General features: G+C 34.5%; 1 protein-coding gene across 4 annotated transcripts in view; it reads right to left on the bottom strand.

Moving 5' to 3' along the window:
• Nucleotides 1-16,254, bottom strand: part of LOC128159447 (phospholipid-transporting ATPase ABCA3-like) — a 34,738-nt gene extending 18,484 nt beyond the window's left edge. Inside the window, exons 1-7 of one of the 4 annotated variants that reach the window (XM_052822550.1) lie at nt 16,121-16,254; nt 9,273-9,416; nt 8,351-9,065; nt 5,336-5,578; nt 4,717-4,967; nt 723-960; nt 102-275 (exon numbers count right to left, since the gene is read on the bottom strand). In XM_052822550.1, the coding sequence (XP_052678510.1) occupies nt 102-275; nt 723-960; nt 4,717-4,967; nt 5,336-5,578; nt 8,351-8,651 (1,207 nt within the window). In that variant the 5' untranslated portion in view covers nt 8,652-9,065; nt 9,273-9,416; nt 16,121-16,254. Of the gene's footprint in view, nt 1-101; nt 276-722; nt 961-4,716; nt 4,968-5,335; nt 5,579-8,350; nt 9,066-9,272; nt 9,571-16,120 lie in introns of those variants that run through there. The other 3 variants (XM_052822551.1, XM_052822552.1, XM_052822549.1) reach the window with 3 other exon arrangements.
• Nucleotides 16,255-21,040: the final 4,786 nt, after the last annotated feature.

Here is a 21,040-nt window from a genome sequence, read left to right as displayed (position 1 = left end):
TTTAAAAAAAAAATCAAAAATGTTCTACCAAATTCTCGGTTGATTTGACATAGAGGCATAAGGTACAAAATTAATACAAGTTAGGTTACGAAATAACTGACCAGTTCCTTCATGGATTCCGATGATGTTGAATCCCATAGCCATGGCTGTATTGAATGGTAGACATGAGGCAAACTTTTGGCCCTGGGTCATGGTTTCGTATTCCGAGTTGATAAAGAACCAGGGAAAGAAAAATCCAAAGTAGAGAAGGCCTCCCGCATAGGACGCAACGTTCGCTACAAAAAAGAATGGAAACATTTTGAGGCTGGGATGAAACACGTCGTAATGGAGTAACTTATTTGTGTACAAATACATTCACATTTTAAAAATTTTAGATTTTCAAAAATCATTAATTGCTGCTGATTACAACAATGCAACAACCGATGATTATAAGATATCATACCCAAGTCGATAGATTTAAGCAAAACTCACACCTAAGTCGATAGATTTAAGCAGAACTCACACCTAAGTCGATAGATTTAAGCAGAACTCACACCTAAGTCGATAGATTTAAGCAAAAATCATTATCATGACAGAAATATTGATAAGATTTAAAAACCTAAAGAATATATGACGAGAATTGACTTGTCATTAGCCACTGATAAATTAACCTGCATTGCCCATTATTTATCTTTTCGTGTGACTAGCCTCGTCAGAGAGTCTCAATGACAAACAGAACTCACCTTTATTGAAGAAGGTGCTGAGCATGATACAAAAGGTGATGAGGGCCACGTCGTAGATGATGAAGAAGACCAGGATGAGGGAGGGGTCGGAGGCGTTGAGGACACGCCCATTCTCCCCCACAGTCACAAACAGGCACAGAAGGTAGAAGACCGAAGCCAGGAACAGGAATACCATGGCCTTCACGAAGACGGCGCCCCAGTAGACGGCTTCACTCATCCCCATCAACTTCATGGATTCCTGGAATTATATCAAACCGTAAGATAAAGAATTACAGACTATTCTGTTCATTTTACTAATAGATGGTTTCACTCATCCCCATTAACTTCGTGGATTCCTGGAATTATATATTGTACCGTGATAAAAATAGAATTGAAGACAATTGTGTCCAATTTACTTATAGATGACTTCACTCATGCCCATCAACTTCGTGGATTCTTGGAATTATAGGTTATACCGTTTTATAATCATAGATTTGCAAACAATTTTTTTTTAATTTTTACTAAATTATGATATTATAATCGAACTCATTTCCATCGGTTTCGTAGATTCCTAGAATTATGGGTATTCCCTAGTATATTGTTGCAGACGGTATTGTTCATTTTACTTTGATATGGCTTCACTTACATACCCTGGCTTGCCGACAATTCTGGGTTGCTTTTTACTTAAATATAGTCTCATTAATCACCATATATTTTAAACAGGTACCGTTTTAAATGAAGTATAGACTTGCAGACAACTCTATTTACCATACTGTTAAGCTTTGCAGCGTATTTTTTTTTTTTTTTTTGGTTTTGGTTTTGGAATTTTTTGTTGCTTGCATGGTAAGGTATATATAACACAAAATACATATATGATTGTAAATGAGCTTGTGTAACGGGGGGGGGGGGGGGGGTAAACTTAATCTTTTATTTTTTGTGAACCAGCAATATTTTAACAAATGTGTGCAAAATATTGACTTGCTGTTCATTATTAAAATAACAACTAGCATGGTATTAATACATATTTTAATATAAAGTAATATAACCAGAGAAGTATTATCCCTCGTCAATGTTATATTTGATATATTAACAAAACATGCTTCCTATTGCTTGATTACAATGAATCAGCATTCCCGCTTTTCACGCAGATAGAGGAAATAAGACCCAACTCAGCCTACAGAGAGAGAGAGAGAGAGAGAGAGAGAGAGAGAGAAGCTGAGTTCGAAAACAAAGACTATAATTCAGTAGACACACTACTGTGAAAGTATTCGTATAAAACAATCATCGGATGTAACACAATAAAAGGAGGTTAATTTAGAATTACATCAATTTTGTATATGACGTAAAGAAAGGCGATTTTGATATAGATGTACATAATTGTACAATGCATGGAGCGATCAACAGAAAAGGAATGATTTCAAAGACCTTGCAAAAAGCTAATCTCAGAATTGCGTCCACTGCAGTTACCAACACTATGCACGTTTGTGGACAAACTGAAGCCACATTTGCTGAAGCTAAAAAAGCACATTTGATAGAGCTTTTTTTTTAAAGCGAACTTGTTTATGTTAGGCATGTGTACTTGTCTAATAGAAGTTATCCTAACCTAGAATGACCCAATGTTTAAAAGTGTGTGCAAAAGCACATTATCGTTTTTGAAAAGCATACCAATATCATTGAATCTTGCAACTGGGCATAACAAACATTTTGCCATTTTTTTTAATGATTTTGGGAGCAACTTTTGACTCTACTGAACATTTTAATCTTCTAGCTATATTCGCCATCCAGGATATGTCTGCAATTCATATTGCTCTTGTTTGTTAGCGTTAAAAAAGATACTGCAAACACTATATTTTGTTCGGCGACACCCACCCACCAACCCCACCGGGGCCCCAATGGCGGGCCTCTAATTTTTTCACAATAACTTACACATACACATGCGACGAAACCACAAGCACATAAAGTTTGATATTTTTCTTGTAATTAAGGTTGGTACACAAATTCACCATCGGATCTGCCTTAACCTTTGACATAGGATATTTTGGGCATAAACTAACCGGGGGGGGGGGGGGGGGGTCGGGGTATTCTGAGATTAAAACGTATGAAGTCCAGCCCATGTGCTTGTTCACAATCTCGTTTGATATGCTAAATGTAGCTCTGACCAAAACACGTTAAAACAGTCCTACAGTCAAAAGTTATAAGGTTTTAATTTTAAAATGAGATGACCCTCTCCATGGTTTTATAGTGAAGCAAAGTCTGCTCCTCGCTTTTTGTTAAAAATATTAAATTTGAACTTTATGCTTGAACTTTCGTCAATCGAAGACAAAACATTATCCTGAAACTGCCAATATGCATTGCAAAATGTTTCATAACATTCCGTTCCGCTTTTTAAACTGCTTTATTTTGCAACGAATTGAAGTAAAAAACACGTGATGTAATTTCATATGTTTGTGCCTATAAATCGATTTTCTTCGGGTCTATAGATATTATCGATGATTTTCAGGGGCTTTTCTTTCAACCTATTTGCTACACACAATTCTCAGATAAACAATTGTAATTAGATTATAACCATTCAAAAACAGAAATAGACTGCTAATGATATGTATATATGTTCGAGAAAAAATGGAGATTTAAAGTTTCGTAACAACATCATTTAGCTGCATGCTTATAATTGCTCAAGTCTTCAAAACGTTTCAATGCATTACCCCGGTATATGCATTCAATACATATCAAAAATAGAATGCAGTCTCGTATTCGCTTATGCAAGACAGGCCGCATGTTTCCTACAATGAGTGAGACGATAATTTGAGCTTACCTTATTATTGAATTCTCAAAATGTCAAAATATATGCTGCTTCTTTTCTCGATTTTTAACCTGCTATCTTTTTAGAAACGCTAAAATATCTAAATACATGTAGTATCTCTAAGTCAAACATATTTTGTAAAAATACACATATAAAACCATTTTAAGAAGACCTTGGACTTTCAGAAGGACGTAGCTACCTATTTCTTGCGTCAAAACAAGTTAAAAATGACGCGGTTTCAAGCGAAATATGCACCGATTGCGTAGTCTTAGCTCAAAAAGCCAGACAAATCTTGTTAATTTCAGAGAGCCTAGGCTGAGTGGCTGACAATGAAATAGACCGGCTTGCGCCACATTGCTGTTTGACACAAGTACCCAAAGTCCAAGCTCTTGTTAAAATGGTTCTATTTTACTTTATTATGATATTACATGTAAATATAATAGCAATAAATTGGAAAGGCAAGACTACAACGCTCAATAATCAGATTAATACTCTGGTTTTCTTTATCTTCTTTCTTTTATTTTTCTTAATTAGATCCTTAAAAAATTGAGTTTTAAAATTTCAATAGTCCTCTCTCTCCTCTCTCTCTCTTCTCTCTCTCTCTCTCTCTCTCATTTATTGATTTCCATTCATTGCTGATATGAATATTTAATCATCATCTGATGTTTCATTTGTTAAAGGTGTTGATGAAATAACGCTATTAACAGTCATGTGCTTTGGATTTGCGTTGTCAAGTATTTCCGGTACTTTTATGGTATCTCTTTCCTCTTTTGATTTTAATTTCACGCTCATTCTAGGTACATTTATAGAAAGTAATCACCATGCCAAGATCAAATGGATAATTCTAATAATCTACAGGGATTTAAATTCAACAAAGCCCTTAACGTAAACCATGTGCAATTGAAAAAATATTTAACTGGTGTAAATATAATGATCACCAATGTGATAATGTTCCAGTCTACACCTAGTCTAGTTATCATCGCTTGCAAAGTGTTCGATTCGTATTCCCTCATCTCCCGATTAGATTTGGATATACAAATCGGACACTTAGTAACCGAAGATGCACACGCCCCTGGGCCATTTAACATAAACTGAAAAGCTCATATACATTTTCTCATTTGTTCACTATGTATCCTGTAAGAAAATGAAACTGAGAAAAAAAATGAGTTTGTCTAAGTTTTATAAGTATTGGGCTTTCCCGCCATTTTCGTTTACCTTCAGTCTTTTTTCCTTCTCATACGTCACGCCTTTTGTCGTCTGCAAGGCCGTGATGATGAAGCTGAGCATCACAAAGAACGGCAGCCATATTTGTAGCACGCTCAGGAGACCGTCTTTGATGTAAGACTGGTAGGCCATCTTCTTCATGTTGAAGTTGAGGGTATCCAGGGTTGTGGTGCCCGATTGGATGTTTATTATAGCACGACCCACGAGGTACTGGAGGGTCAGGAATCCGGTGGTATAGTAATCTGATTAAAAGAAGAATTTACGCCGTCAAATTTCAAACTTCAGTGATATGTTCATGTATATATCCATATTCTTGGTGGTTAAGTTAAATTTGCCAACATTAGAAAAAAAGGTTGTTTTTTCAATTGGGTGGGGTTGGATTTTTTTTTTTTAAGAAAAAGGGTGGAAATTAATTTAAATTCAAAATAATCTTTATCTTCATGCGACGATACAGTTTTTACTTAAATTATCAGATAGCATAGTAATTCTATTCTATCTTATTGGATCCGCTACTCAAAGTTTGAGTAGAACTTCCGGATTCAGACAATCGAATCTAAATGAAATTGCTAATATCTCTTAATCCGAAGACTAAATAGCTTCTCTCACTCACTCGGTGTCCCTCCCTCGTTTGAGTCATCTCGTGCCCCGGGCGTTCGGAAGAAGGGAAAGGTGTTGGCTGTTTGCCAAGAATCTTCCGGGTTTAAGCGGGTCACTCTGAGCTTATAGTGGACTCGGTTGGGTATCGTGGCGGAGTAATCGTTGGAGGAGGTATCGAACACCACACCGGCCCAGACCTTGGCAGTGTTAATATCTCTGTATGACTCCAGGGCCGCCTCATTCGCAAAGCCTTGAACTGTTCAAAGGAAAGAAAAATACAAAAGAGCTCAAATACGGCTGAAATAATAATGTTTTAGATTTCACTCTTTAGGCACGGGATTAAGGCAAGTGAAACCATGCAAAATTTGATCTTATCCTCGTGTATTGTTATTTGTATTGTATGAATTTTCATTGGTATTGTATAATTTTCATTTGTATTCTATAATTTTTATTGGTATTCTATAATTCTCCATTTGCATTGTATAATTTTCTATTCGCATTGCATAATTTTCATTTGTAATGTATAAATTTTAATTCGTATTGTATGAATTCCATTTGTATTGTACAATTTCTATAAATTGCCTCTCTAGCGAATACAGTATTATAAATTTAACTCTTATTTTTTCTAATATAACGCAATGGGCCTAACCTATATTATATCATCACATGCTAGCATGTGACAACAGATCGGGTATACATGTACTCAAGCGCGTTTTGCAATACTTAACCGATATTTAAACCGCGTGCATTTATATCTTTCATTAGTTATCAAGAAGCACGTGTGTGCGCGTAATTCTAAATATTATGTTTTTTAAACTTTAAAGTACATAATCAATACAGAGAAAATTGCACCGAGAGGGTTATATGACGCATATATTGCACAATACCAGCTTAAGGAGTGGCAGGAAGCAATCTTACTATTTTTGCTTTAGATGTCTCGATGGCCGTGGCCATTCTTAGACTCTGTTGATCTCATTTAAAAGGAAAGCCTTATAATTATAAGAATATAGGAAAATACTCCAAATGGTAAAATATGTGGAGTTTTTCTTAATGTCATGTTGTAAATTTTGAATTTACCGGGTGGCAGTAAATACAAAATTTACAACATGACAGTAACTTAATAATAGTCAATAGCGAAAGACATCAGATCTAAAAAAAAAAAAAAAAAATTATGGAAAATCTGAGGGTTAATTTGTTGACCAACCAGGAAATTTATCAAAATCTATGTATAGTGAACTATACCTTAAACTCAACTTCTGCGAGAATATTTAAATACGATTTAACTACAGACCTCAATACATGTCTACCTTAAACGGGCGACATTACATAATACATAAACAATTATTTCGATACATGATTCAAAACTTTATGTCAAATTGTCAACACTTCAGATTTTTTCTGCATGTAAATTCTTAATGTAGAATACTGTTTATTTATTAAATAGTATTTTTTATTTTATTTTTTTTACCATTCAACATGTGCACAGATACTGTAAGACCGATCTATATATTAACCTTATCTTGATTCTGTGCACGTGCATTCCAAAAATGTGCAATAAACGTGATATCAACAGCCAATTGAAAAACAGTTAACATGCACGTAGCACCGTTTTTGAAAGTGGGCGGGGGGGGGGGGGGGGCAAACTCATCCAAAAAATCTTGACAAGCAAAAAAAAAGGCAAAAAGGTATTTTCCAAAATTCTAAAAATCCTAATCCGTGGGGGGGGGGGGGGGGGTAGTATACCTTTAACTTCAATTTCACCGGTTATTTCCTTATTTTCAATTCAATTTTTTACATTGTTAACTCAATTATTTGTATGTAAATTTAAGGGAAAAAAATTGGGGTGGGGGGGGGGGGCAGCCCCCCCCCCCCCCCCCCCCCCCCGATGTGCTACGTGTTTGCAGTTTACTATTGAGCATAAACCTTACATTTTCGAATGTTGATGGCTTTTTGATCTTAATGAAATAACAATTTTAATAAATCGTTTCTAACCTTGCTGCATGAACAGTTATTGTCATTTCTCCCTTTCATCTTTTTTCTTTCAAATTGATTTTAGCTATATATGCATGTATATGTAAACCGATATGATATTGGTAAAAATATTGGCTTTTTATCTGTCGCCAAAGGCAAAGCAATCCATGAAGATATAAACGTAAGTTTCCTTGCAGGTTAACCATCATTTTCAAATCAATTATTTTTTTTCATGGTTGTATTATAATATAATACATGTTGTTTGCAAAATCCTGTGTTCACTGCACATTCGTTCAGTTCCTTGTCAAATATATTGTCTTTAGAATTTTTTTTTTCAATCTATAGTTTGAATAAAATACACGACAAACTAGTCATGTCATAATTTTGAAATATTGATTACAATTCTAAATATACATAGCAAGTATCCACCACATACAAAAGTATCCACCACATACAAAAGAATCCACCACATACATAAGTATCCACCACATACATAAATATCCGCTCATTTATCCGCTCTTATTCATATTAAGTATTCGCCTAATACATACATATTAAGTATCCACCACAGGCAACTGACGTTATAAATTTTTGTCATAATAAAAAAAATACCATATACCGAATAATACATTAGGCATAGGGTATTTATTTTTATTATGTCGAAAATTATGACGTCAGGAGCATGTGGCTCATATACATGTACATAAGTATCCGCTCACATTTATAAGCATGTGTTCATGTATATGCTAAACAACAAATTAACTTACAATTTATAATCATATGACAAAAGTCAAGCTTATTATTTATTATTTAATTATCCTTTTTCTTGTATACAAAAAATATCAATAATATATCACTCTGTAAACTGGTAAATTATACTATATACTATATTCTATGATTATATTTTATAACACCGCTTCTTGACTTTGTACTTTGGAGAGGGTTTATATAAAAAGGCTTTGTCTGTTGCCTAATCCATTTGATTACTCAATAAAATATGGTTAAATTATAAGCGTCCTTCATACACCCCTCACTCAGAAAACTCCGGATACTTTACCTGTGTAAGGCGACCCTCCTAGTTTGGTCTGGACGTTATTCATGATCTCGGTGGCCTTTGTGGTGTTAGGAGAATACAGGATTTCGTATACAGTTCGGTTAGGAGGTGGATCCAATAATAATGGTTCGTAAATTTTTTCCGCTTTGTTTTCATTTTCGACCAAGATGCGAAGTACGACCAAGAAAGCTGCAAAGGCCAGGGGTAGGATAAACTGAAACACCAGGGAACACGGCTTCCTGCGCGCTAAGAGGAATTCCTTCCCCAGCAATAGGAGAAACTGACCGCCTAGTCCTAATGCCATGTCGTCTGCTTTTCAGAGGAAAAATTCAAGCGTCTCTCAGTCGCTATTTTCGATGGGATTGATAATTTGACTATTTCGATGGAATGTTGACAAAAGAAGACAAGAGAAGCTGTCACAGGTTAATCATATTTGGATCCATGGTCAAAGAGGCTGAGTGAATCCTACCCAGTTTTATAACAAATTGTTAGCTTAAATAGATATACCGGAGTATATTCAACTGCTGGCGCTGAGAGAGATTCTGACAGCGATCGATATATATCCGAGCAAAAGGTGATTCCAGCCTCGCTGTCAGGTATAGCTAGAGTCGGGTGGAGGTCAGGCGTGGAAGCCCAGGGACACACGTACTGGTTCTCTCTGCAGCACGGAGACAAAATCGAGCTTAGAGACGAGTCTCCTTAATTATGCTCGAGTGATCTATAATGTGCAAGAATACAAGATTGTCGTTATTATCGATTGTCATAGTATCAAATAAAACTTTTGTTATTCGCTAATAAAATTTACAGGTAGTTGTGTTTCGTTATACATGCTTACATGCATTCACAGAGAGAGAGAGAGAGAGAGAGAGAGAGAGAGAGAGAGAGAGAGAGAGAGAGAGAGAGATGAATGAACATGTATACGTACCTGCAACAGCTGAATAGGTGAATTTTCAGGGAAATCCATTGGTTTCATAACACAGTCACACAGTTTTACTTTTCCACCCGTTGATAAGTAATCGTTGATAGATACACTCCTCCTCACAGTCGCCTTGTTTCATTGATTCTACACCTATAATTGTTAAAAAAAAAATGTATACTAGCAACGGTCATTAAATGTCATAGCTGTCTTTGGATTTCTGGAAATCCACATACTTCCTTGACGAGCTTAAAAACTGTTACGTGTTCAAATTCCGGCTTATATTAAGAAAAACTTCCAAAGCCTTTAAAAACTACCATATATATAAAGTGCGTGTGCGTTGGAGTGCAACCAGTTCAAAAGATCTTGGGTATTATTTTTACGGATCGATGACTTCACACGGGGTGAAAAACTAGGCCTCACGTTTTGCTGTGTACAGTGTACCCGAGAACAATTAAATGGCATTATACAACAGAATTACTTGATAATGCATATTAATAACCTCCGCAGACATCCATTGGTTGGTAAATTGGTGTCCCTGGGTTTTTTTTAGAGAACATCGTTCACTGTTTAAACATAAAAAGGATTGGGTGTTTACCATTGAGAAATACTCATCTACAGACAGTTTCAAAATCGATGTCCGCCACAGGCTACGCCTATACTTGATATTGATCGTCGTTGCTTTTTTATTTGATTGTTGAATTGCGTACTCATATCGCCTATTTAAACAGTGGTGTTTTTTTCACAGGTAGGTTGCTGCATGCGTCCCTCTTCAATACCTGCCATACAGGTCCTAATGAGCTAAATCTCCAACAAGTTATTTCCCATCAATGTACTTTATATTGACCTTCCTCTGTGATTACTCATTTAAGGCTGGTATTCGTAACGACAATGACGATATCTGTATCATCTTATTAAACTGCATTCAGAGTGTTGTGAAATATTATTTTACAAACAGTTTTATTAGGTAACATGGGCACCAGTCGATATCAATGTGAATTAAAGTCAATTATAATCGAAAGACACAGGTTTAGAATTCTGAAATTTTCAATAATTTATTAAAATATTTTTTAAGAAAAATTTTGGAGGGGTAAAAAAAAAATCTCCAGTCGGTGTTCGGACTCGTGACTTACAGCTTCGTAGTTAACGCTCTTACCCATTGCGCTTCACTGTTAGGTAACAATTTTGGAAACTTTTTAAAAGAAAATAAATTACAAAATTATATTTGTTTTGTTTTTGCTTATTTCGTCACAATAATTCGTTAAGTACGTCACAAAATGAAGGTATCCCATTACACCTTAATACGTGAAAGATATGCATGGGAAGGAAGATGGCTGAATTAATTGACAGTTTACCTGGAGAGCTTACTTTTTAATTAATATAACTATCTATCTCATTGAAAATTTTGCATATCATTATATTATTATTTTGTGTTTCATTTGTATGCATGTCGTTTGTCAAAGAATAATGTAAGATGACAGCTAAATTTCATTCGATTACACGGGTCAGTACAATTTCATGTAGCTGGGGAAATTGAGGAAATAGTTATTTAATATAGGTCGTAAAATCTATATGATGGCCGCTGTGAAACTCAGCTATAGACAATGGTATTTTTTGACAATCCTGAATAAAAGATAACAGTGTATAATTCAAAGTATTAGTAATACACTTTCTGTAGTTTCTGGAACAATAAACTGCGTGACGAATATCAAATTATAAGGGGGGGGGGGGACCATTAGACTTCATTGTTTAAACTCTCAAAACATCATATCAGTGTCAAATTATTTATAAAAAACTCTGACTAAAAACGGGTGATCAAAATTCATGCATTGGGTAAGTTTAAAAGATATATATCTTCCCTAACCGTCATGTGCCATTCGCGTGCGTGTCGAACAGAAACTCGATGAACACGTTATCTGAATAAAACAAAGGCTCGATCCATTATATGATTCTTTTATTTCATTCCATTATTTCCAAACGCCGTACTACTTACTGAACTTTATGTAGAACTCAATATTCTACTGTTCTTTGATACACACCATATGGCTGTCAAAGGAATATTTCAAAATCACAAATTATTAGATCTCTTTTAACAGGAAAAACGAGGAAGGGGGGGGGGGGTAAAATCTTAATAACATGCATTTCTTTGTGCTAATACACAAACAGTTCCGAGTTGTTATATATGGTAAGGTCCTGGTAAGTTGTAAGAATTTGTGTCCAAAAAAACTAACCGTATTTGTTTATACATTAAAATATGATGTGAAAACCAGTAATCTCATAAAATTAGATCTCCAAATGCTCCCCTTTAAATATGATATGTCGCTCCTATATACATACCTACGTAACGACATATCATATAATCAAAGTACTGTCGGGAGTTGATTTTTTTGATTAATCAACGATATGTTATGCAAATTTTTATAATATGAATTCTCGAACTTTTCCGACAAGAATTTCGAGAAAACCCCATATGAATCATGTTGTGTAATATTTAAAGATAGAATTAATTCCATCAAACTGTGTATCAGTAATCGAAATGTTAAGTGTTTCTAAAAATTGTACACGTCTGGATCCAAGCCTGCTTGTCGGAGATTTACAGAGACAGCCGAGCGTCTGGTTGGACGAGACTATATTGAACTCTAGCGTAGGAATACATTCAACTACAAAAAACAATTGAATTTTTCGTACTATATAAAATCTGACTATTTTCAAGGTATTTATAGATACTTTTCTTTTGAAAAACAACGGTACAGCATACAGTACACCGAATTTATCTATTATTTTCAAGATCTACGTCTTGTCAGCGGTGACGATTTGTGCTTAGGTCCAAACACTGTTTCACTTTCGGTTTGCCAGAGTAACTGCATAGGAGAGTTGATTGAAATCAACTCCCAAAAACGTGATAATTGAGGATCTGACTTTATTCAGATTCTTCAAACCAGGGGAGTGTAACAATAAACTTAATTAATCTAAACATCTTTTAATGACGCTAACTGACGAACTTTTCTTGCATCTTTATTTTTTTGGATTTGTGGGTGCGTGTATGTTTATATGGTGGTGGTGGTGGTTGGGGGGGGGGGGGGGGGGGGGTAATCAAAATCTATTTTTCATCACGCAAAAAGATATATTACGTGAACAAAAGTAAATGATAAAAGCCTTTCAACTTTTTAACTCAATATACTGTAATTACAATGAAGATATGATTCATTATTGTACGTTAGAAACTTAAGATCGTCATGCATGCACAATTTTTAGTGAACTCCTGTATTTGATAAAGTTGTACATGCTACAAAAAATATAATGTTAAAATCAAATGCATATCCGATCTTTAATTAAACTGCACAGAATGAAATATTTGGTCTTATCATACCGCCATGTTAGGCATCGTTTTTCAACAACTTGCTGTGAGTATCAAAATTATTCTATTAATAGAATCAACAATCTACTTTGATTTGTTGAAAAGTATGGCATGCCATAGCTGTCTTAGGAATACAAATTACTTAATGTATTGTTATTTATATACTTTAATGTGTCTGACCATTATTATCATTAAGTTAAAGCTGCTTGGTCCGATTTTATATCAAATTTTATGTACGCTTTTAAACGATGGCTATGCTTAGTATATGTATAATAATAGACATTGCAGTAGTTTTACCCGTCAATTATGCCAAATTTCAATGAAGAAAAATACGTACAAAATTTGCTAACAAAACAAAACGACATTAAAAGGTATCGCGTTATTTCGCCTCATGTTAAATTTCACCCCTGACGACGAGACGGGTATGGTTGTATTACGAATTTGACATCGCTTTAAATAAAGGTCGAAATGATCAGACAAATTACAAATAAACATGTGTATGTTTTGTAAGCCAATATTTCTAAAGTCTGCTTTCTTTACAATCGATGCATTGCATGCGGGTTGAATAACCCCAATCATTCGGGGGGCGAAACCATGCGGTTTCCTTTTCTAAACATTCCCGTGATGCATTTTGGTTTGTTTTTTCGTTTGCCCAAAGAGAAATTATTTTTATTTACTTTGAATATTTCTAACTTTGAAAGGAGACTGATTCTGCTGGTGTAAATAGGAGAAAGTCCATAACTTTCTAAGATAAATGATTTGTATGAAAAAAAAATTGATACTGTAATTACAAAAAAATCGGACCAAGCAGCTTTAACACTACATAATAAGCAAACAAAGCATACCGACCCAGTTTCGTGGCCGGGGCAAAATATGTTCGGGAAGCTGATCCAGTGTCTGGCGGACAAACACCGAGACAACCAAAGCACCAACAAACCAAGATCTGTCTCTCTGCACAGAGCGGCAAAAACCAAACAATTTACAATATCGTTTAGAACAACATATGATTTGGTCATTTGCATATAACATGTGACCATAAAACATATTTTATTAAGTCAAATGTGTGTGTGTGTGTGTGTGTGTGTATATATATATATATATATATATATATATATATATATATATATATATATATATATATATATATATATATATATATATATATATATATATATATATATATCACTATGGTCAATGAGATATTTATTTCATGTTCTAAAAAGTACTATTTGAAAGGAGAGTGGTTGTATTTAAGGCATGCAATAGCTGGTTTACTTGTAAATCTGTTTTGGTTTTGTTTTATTCCAATAGCTGCGTTGGGGGGTTTTTTATGTGACGATTGATTATTCCCATTCCTCACAATTTCATGTATGTTAAGTATCTTTTTTTTAACTGTGTCATCTCCTTAATTTCATAAATCCCTTTTTTCACTGATGGTGATGACCGAACAAGAAACACAGCAGCATAAAATTACAGAGAGAGAGAGAGAGAGAGAGAGAGAGAGAGAGAGAGAGAGAGAGAGAGAGAGAGAGAGAGAAGCTTCTAATTAAGGTAAGAATAACGGATTTTGTATCTGTTAGTGTGAAATACAGGTGAAGCTAATTAGAATTCGGTTAAAATCTGATCTTAACCCAATTCTATTCAGAATCCGGATTACATCGAAGGACAAGTTTACAGGAGACAAAGGAAGCGGTATGGAGACTGTACATTCATTATTTTGAATTTCTTCAAAAACTTAAAATTTTAGATAAATAAAAAAAAATTTGAAGGTCAACTGCTTTCGAGGTTTCTGAAATATATGCATGGTAGCTTTCATCTTTTAATAAGATTTTGTAAAGGGAGGATTATCTGAAATAGGAATAACCCTTGGGAGAAGCAATAGCAATGCCCTTAACAGGCACGTAGCACGTAGCATCATTTTTGAAAGTTTGGGGGGGGGGGAGGGGCAGACTCATCCAAAAAATCTTGACACGCAAAAAAAAAAGGGGGGTGGGCGGGGAATTTCCTTATTTTCATATCAATTTTTTACATACTCTCAAAAAAGTGGGGGGGGGGGGGGGGGGGCAACTCCATGATAATTCAAATTTTTATATGTAAATTAAAAAAAAATTGTTGTTGCCAGAAAAAGTGAAGGGGGGGGAGGCAGCCCCCCCCGGCCCCCCTGATGCTACGTGCCTGCTTAATTAATTACTCATATCCTCCCAAGTCAAACTGACTTCTAGGTGTTACGTCACGGATATATTGGGCACACGTGACATTTAAAGCGGAACTAAGTAATCCAGTACTAGGGTAAAACTGTATTCACAATTATAGGACAATGTACTTTCTGACGATCATATGTATCTTAGACATCGGACTTTATGTGTATACATATAACATCATTTACACCGTAAAACTTTGTCGCTTCGTAAAAGAAGTTATTTTGAATAATTCTTTATTTTCTCTACATAAAATCGCGCATCAAATTTTAATTCTTTTTTTTTTAGGGGGGGGGGGGTGAAGGGGTTACAGGTATCTTTGTATTTTCCAAAAAGACTGGTTTTTGGGAGATCGTAGCAGGAAAATAAATATTAAAATCATGTATGACTGAATGAACGTGTCTTCTAATGAAATAGAACGTACTGTTCACCATAAAAGGACAAATTACAAAATTATCTACATAAAATTTTGGCACGTTTTTGTAGCAAATTAAATTTCGGAATAATAGCCCAAGCTCATATTTTTTATTTTTTTACTTTTTTTTTAAGATCAAAAAACAAGGCTAAGCTGAGGCGACCAAGGGACATAACTCTTTAAAAAATATGAACTCAAACTAAATGTTGTCAGTCAGTAAATGTTACACAACAGTCTATGTCAGTTCATGCATGATAACAGACAAATTACGATTTAAATCGACGGCAATTTGACACTCAATGAATATTTATGCCTTTTAAAAAATATATACCAATTCCGAGGTTCAAATGAGGAATACTCAGATCTTTATAAAATATGCAATGAAATTCAAACTTGGATCAAAGTTCTGCCTTACGAATCATTATAAAGTTGCATTGCATTCAGAATGTATTGCAAGTACATGTATTGCAAATACATGTATCAGATTTTATTATATACGGCATAAGCTGTTTTATAACAATATGAATTCACTGATGTACAAGAACATGTATCTCAATATTTAAATATTCATATTAAATACAATACGTTTAAAGCATAGGATAATTTCTGATAATGGGGACCAATAAACATTGACAGGCAAATTTCCGGTCTATTGTTGGTAAAATATTCCCTGCACTGAGCAGGACACATTTTTTTGTAAATTCATATCATTCTACTCTGTGTCTGCTAAGAAGCATTAAATTATAGCATGAATTTGGAAATCCGATGGGACCGGGAGTTATCCGTACATTGTTTACTGGAAATATTATCAGGGGCTTTTTTACAACCATAAGTAATAATGGGATATAAAAGGTAGAAGTGCGCGTTAAATACATGTAGAACCTACCTGAGATTGAGAATTCCGCCGGTATAGCAGATGACGTAGGTTCAGTTATGAACTATTCACAATACCCGTTGTCGGTTGTAGCCGTACACATAGTAATCCGTACAAAACAGGAAATAAACGAAGCAGGATCCTTGTACACAATGTTTAATATCAATCGAGGTTAATAATAAGTGGGTGCATTTTAGGTACATGTATACTTATTAATGGTGAAGACTATACACCTATCCTTAATGTAATAAAACAAAGAAAAATCGATATACAAAATATCTCGAAACCTATGTAACACATGTGGAAAGCTATTGTAACACAATCTGGTGAATAGTTCTTAATTGCGATTATGTTATAAAAAGCAAACTAAAAACACAGAAACTAAGGAAAAAAATATTTGTGGAGTGCGAGGCCATGTAAGATAAGGTATGATAAGTGGTAAAAGTGTGTAGACGGACAGACACTGTCAGACAGACAGATGAGAACGTGGTGCGAGTATATATATACACAAAAATACGGACAAATGAGCCAAATCTAACTAGGTATTCATTTGGAGATCAGTTAACACTACTGGCTAAACTTTTGCGGGTTTTTTTTCGTATTTCCTTGTTTCTTGATATATTTGGATAAAACTTGACATACTTTGAATGGTGATTTCCTTGTTTATTCATCTGTTATATTGTGTTATCATTATTTTATATAAAGAACTCAAAACATCTTGTTTTTGTGCTTTTTACCACGCCCCGACTTTGCCATGTTTTACGATTTACTGTACCACTTTTCGGCTTTGCGATAACATAGTGAAATCCCTGTACATGTTGATTTCATACTCTGCATAATTTAATTTGAGTTATGCCCCTTTTTTCCTAAAGGTGTGATACATAAACAAAACTCATTAAATTGTTCGTTTGATTTCATACGGTAATACACAAAATCGTAGACTTTTCAATACACAATATTGTGCAATCAGACGTTCAACTGCACTATGAATGTCTCAGAATTTAATGAATTCCTTTTGTTTCTACATGTTATATGCATTGATATTATGTCACAGTGGCGTCGAAAGGAAATTGAAAGTGTGGTTGGGGGGGGGGGGGGGGGGGCTAGACAAATCCCCAGAAGTCCTGACAAGCAAAAAAAAAACCTAACCCCTAAAACCTCTAAAAACGGGCCGGGGGGGGGGGGGGGGGGGGTTATACCTATAGTTCCAAAAACAATTCTTACCTGCCAGAATTGTTTTCCCCCAAATCATGAAATTCCTAATCCATGGGGGGGGGGGGGGGGGGGGGGGGGGGGCTTGTAAACCTATGACTCCAACTTCTCAATATTTCCATCTTTTCAAGGTTAATTTAGGAACAATTATCTTTGCTGAGCTAAGCCCCCCCCCCCCCCCCCCAGTTCCGACGCCTGTGTACAGTCAAATCAAAGAAGGTATATAATAACATATGACATATTCGAGTTTTAACTTATTACGTCACTTCCCCCACTGCTGAACGTGCAAAGATGTAAACCTGCGGTAAACAATGATCGTTCAAGCTCATGGTTAAATCATATTCAAGAAAGTTTTCAAGCAAACTTAATTTTCCTTATTCGAAACAGACGACTAAATTCAAAAATTTCGGATAGTCGCGTGCTATAAACTAGTCTTAGCCGATAACTTGTACAGTACCAGTATGCCGCTAGATCTCTTCACAGATTTGCAAACAAGTATAATGTTTTATGAAAAAATGGTTGCAATCTACATATAAATATAAATACATGTACTTCAATCATATTGCAAATTATGAAACGGTAAAATCTTTATATATCGCTGCGCAATTTTGATAAGCATGTATATTAAATTATATAGGCTACTAACCTTGAAAATATTTTCATCGTTGAAAGTCGTTTCAAGGAGAATAAAGCATTAATTTACTCCTCAAGATTGGGTTGAAATTTTGCGATGAAATAATTCTTAAATCCCATGAATGCGCAGGGCCAAAAGAAAAAAACAATTTCCAAATGTTAGTGTTTAGACGTCTTAAAATTATTTTGTACGTACGGTTACTTTTAAATTATGACGTAATTTTTGACGTCATAAAGCAGACCCCTCCCAATGACTTCATGATGGTTATATCTTCGTTAACCTACGGCCAGGGACACCGATTTCATTAACGACTGCATGGTCATAAGATGCTCTTATAATTCGCGGTTTAAGAGATGATATTTAACTGAACTTACGAATCGAAATATCCAATTTACTTGAATTCTCTTTTCCAAGGACGAAATCTTAAACCAGTATTAGACAGCTTTTAACATCAACATATATTAACCAAAACGCAACCCCCACCATCTTTGTATAATCATGATTGTACTTTTTCCGGCATGTTGGATTTGTTTTCATTTCCAACAAGGTTGTTAGTACATGTATGAACTAACACGTAGGGTTAATAGCACATTGTTATCTGCAGCGTAGTCAAGAACTAGTAAATAAAAGATGCATACAGCTTTTTTTTAAACAGATGCTTACAAATTTTGCTGTAATTTGAAGATAAATATTATTTCAATTATGCTTCACAACAATAGCTTTGTATAATTGTGTATCAAGGCTTGTTGGTTAACCCAATGAAAAATCATGTTATAAACCAGTCTGACTGTCATTTTCAATAATTTACAAAGAAAATAAGTAACAAAGTTTCGGTGTTATCTTCAATTTTAACAACGATGCATCAAGAATACTTACTGTCTCTCCAAAAATAGTATATTGATAAAATGCTTTTGGCCTCCTGTTTAAAATGGTCTCAAATTGATCGAATCGTCAGTGCGAAACAAATGGTTGAAAAGAGAACACCAATGAACCCCGTTCATATTTTTTCAGATTTATTCCTTAATTAATAAAAGATGTCACAGTAACTAGCTGTAACAATTATCTGTACGAGGTCACAGTAACTAACTGTAACAGTTTTCTATAATGTTAATAACTTTTACATAATCATATGATCTGTAAGGGTCACGTGGTACACAGGTAACATAATGTAACAATAATTGTTTATAGCGTGTAACATCACAGTATCCAACTGTGGTTATGTGAGGATCACAGTAACCAACTGTTACAATTACCTTTATGGTACTACATGCTTGTAGGGGGTCATAGTAGCCAACTGTAACATTAATTGTTTATAGCGTGTAACATCACAGTATCCAACTGTGGTTATGTGAGGATCACAGTAACCAACTGTTACAATTACCTTTATGGTACTACATGCTTGTAGGGGGTCATAGTAGCCAACTGTAACAATAATTGTTTATAGCGTGTAACATCACAGTATCCAACTGTGGTTATGTGAGGATCACAGTAACCAACTGTTACAATTACCTTTATGGTACTACATGCTTGTAGGGGGTCATAGTAGCCAACTGTAACATTAATTGTTTATAGCGTGTAACATCACAGTATCCAACTGTGGTTATGTGAGGATCACAGTAACCAACTGTTACAATTACCTTTATGGTACTACATGCTTGTAGGGGGTCATAGTAGCCAACTGTAACAATAATTGCTTATAGCGTGTAACATCACAGTATCCAACTGTGGCTATGTGAGGATCACAGTAACCAACTGTTACTATGTGAGGATCACAGTATCAAACTGTTACAATTACCTTTATGGTACTACATGCGTGTAGGGGGTCACAGTAACCAACTGTTACAATTACCTTTATGGTACTACATGCGTGTAGGGGTTCATAGTAGCCAACTGTAACATTAATTTGAAATGAAGTAATAGTAACCGACTGAAACAATTTTCTGTAGGGGGCACTTAATGTAACTTAATGTTAATCTGTAGTGGGGTCATCGTAACAAAGTGTTACAACCTGCTGTGGGATCACAACCTGTGTAACCAACGGTAACAGTTATCTGAGCGGCGTTATCCTAATCTACTTAACAATTATCTATATAGCGCGTCACTTTAATCAACTGTAACATCCATATTCAAGAAGTCTTAGTAACCAACTATAATCAGTAACCGTAACAGTAACCAAATGTAATAGCTATCACTGCACGAAAAGTCGCGTTTAATTTCACCTTAAATGCAATATAAACGTTACGATTATTTAAAATTTAAGTATGTAGTATTACATATTGTGTGCCCGAAAACGTTTAAAAATAATTAGCATTTAATATGAGTTTACTGGATTCCGTAAAAGAACAAATTTAATAATGTCGGAAAAATTGTAAACTTACTCATACATGTACGTACAGATTTAAGTGTTCCGTAAACTAACATTATACCTCTTGTATATAAAACGTATAATTTTCATTAAACATGCTCAAAAAATTAAGTTTAATGGATATATTAAATTTGTTTGGTTAATAAAATTTAATGTTGAATTTTAATTCATTATTTGTTCTCGTTTAATTTACATTTTACATTATAAACTGTCAAAAATTAAATTATATACGGATATCTTAAACTTCCTAAAACATTCAAATAAACGCTTTTATCAACTTACATTATACCTCTTGTTTATGCAACGATAATATTTTGATTAAACCTGCCAATATAAACTGGAATTGTATATATTTTACGTCATTATTATTTTCGTTTATTTAAATAATTATACCACCGCATACAACTTTATATAACTTCAAACATCCAGTTGTTTTCTTTGAAATTGTTTTTGCTATCATTTTTGAAAATTAAAATCACACACAAGTCCACTTAAGATTCGATTTTATTGCATGTTAAAGTCTCAATGATGTAAAAAAATAAATACATGTATTCTTACTGAGCAAAACATTTCAAAGTTTTAAGCATAAAAGTCACAATTTAGAAAATTACAATACGTACGTCATGATCAGATACATATGGAATGGATGCCATTACAATTTCTGATATAGTTCTTAAAAAATACTTAGGTAAAATGTCCAAATTTGGAATTGTGAAATGCA

Source organism: Crassostrea angulata, chromosome 8, assembly GCF_025612915.1.
Source record: "Crassostrea angulata isolate pt1a10 chromosome 8, ASM2561291v2, whole genome shotgun sequence".
In the NCBI taxonomy this organism is placed as follows: Eukaryota; Metazoa; Mollusca; class Bivalvia; order Ostreida; family Ostreidae; genus Magallana; species Magallana angulata.
This window is presented reverse-complemented; position numbering and strand designations above follow the sequence as displayed.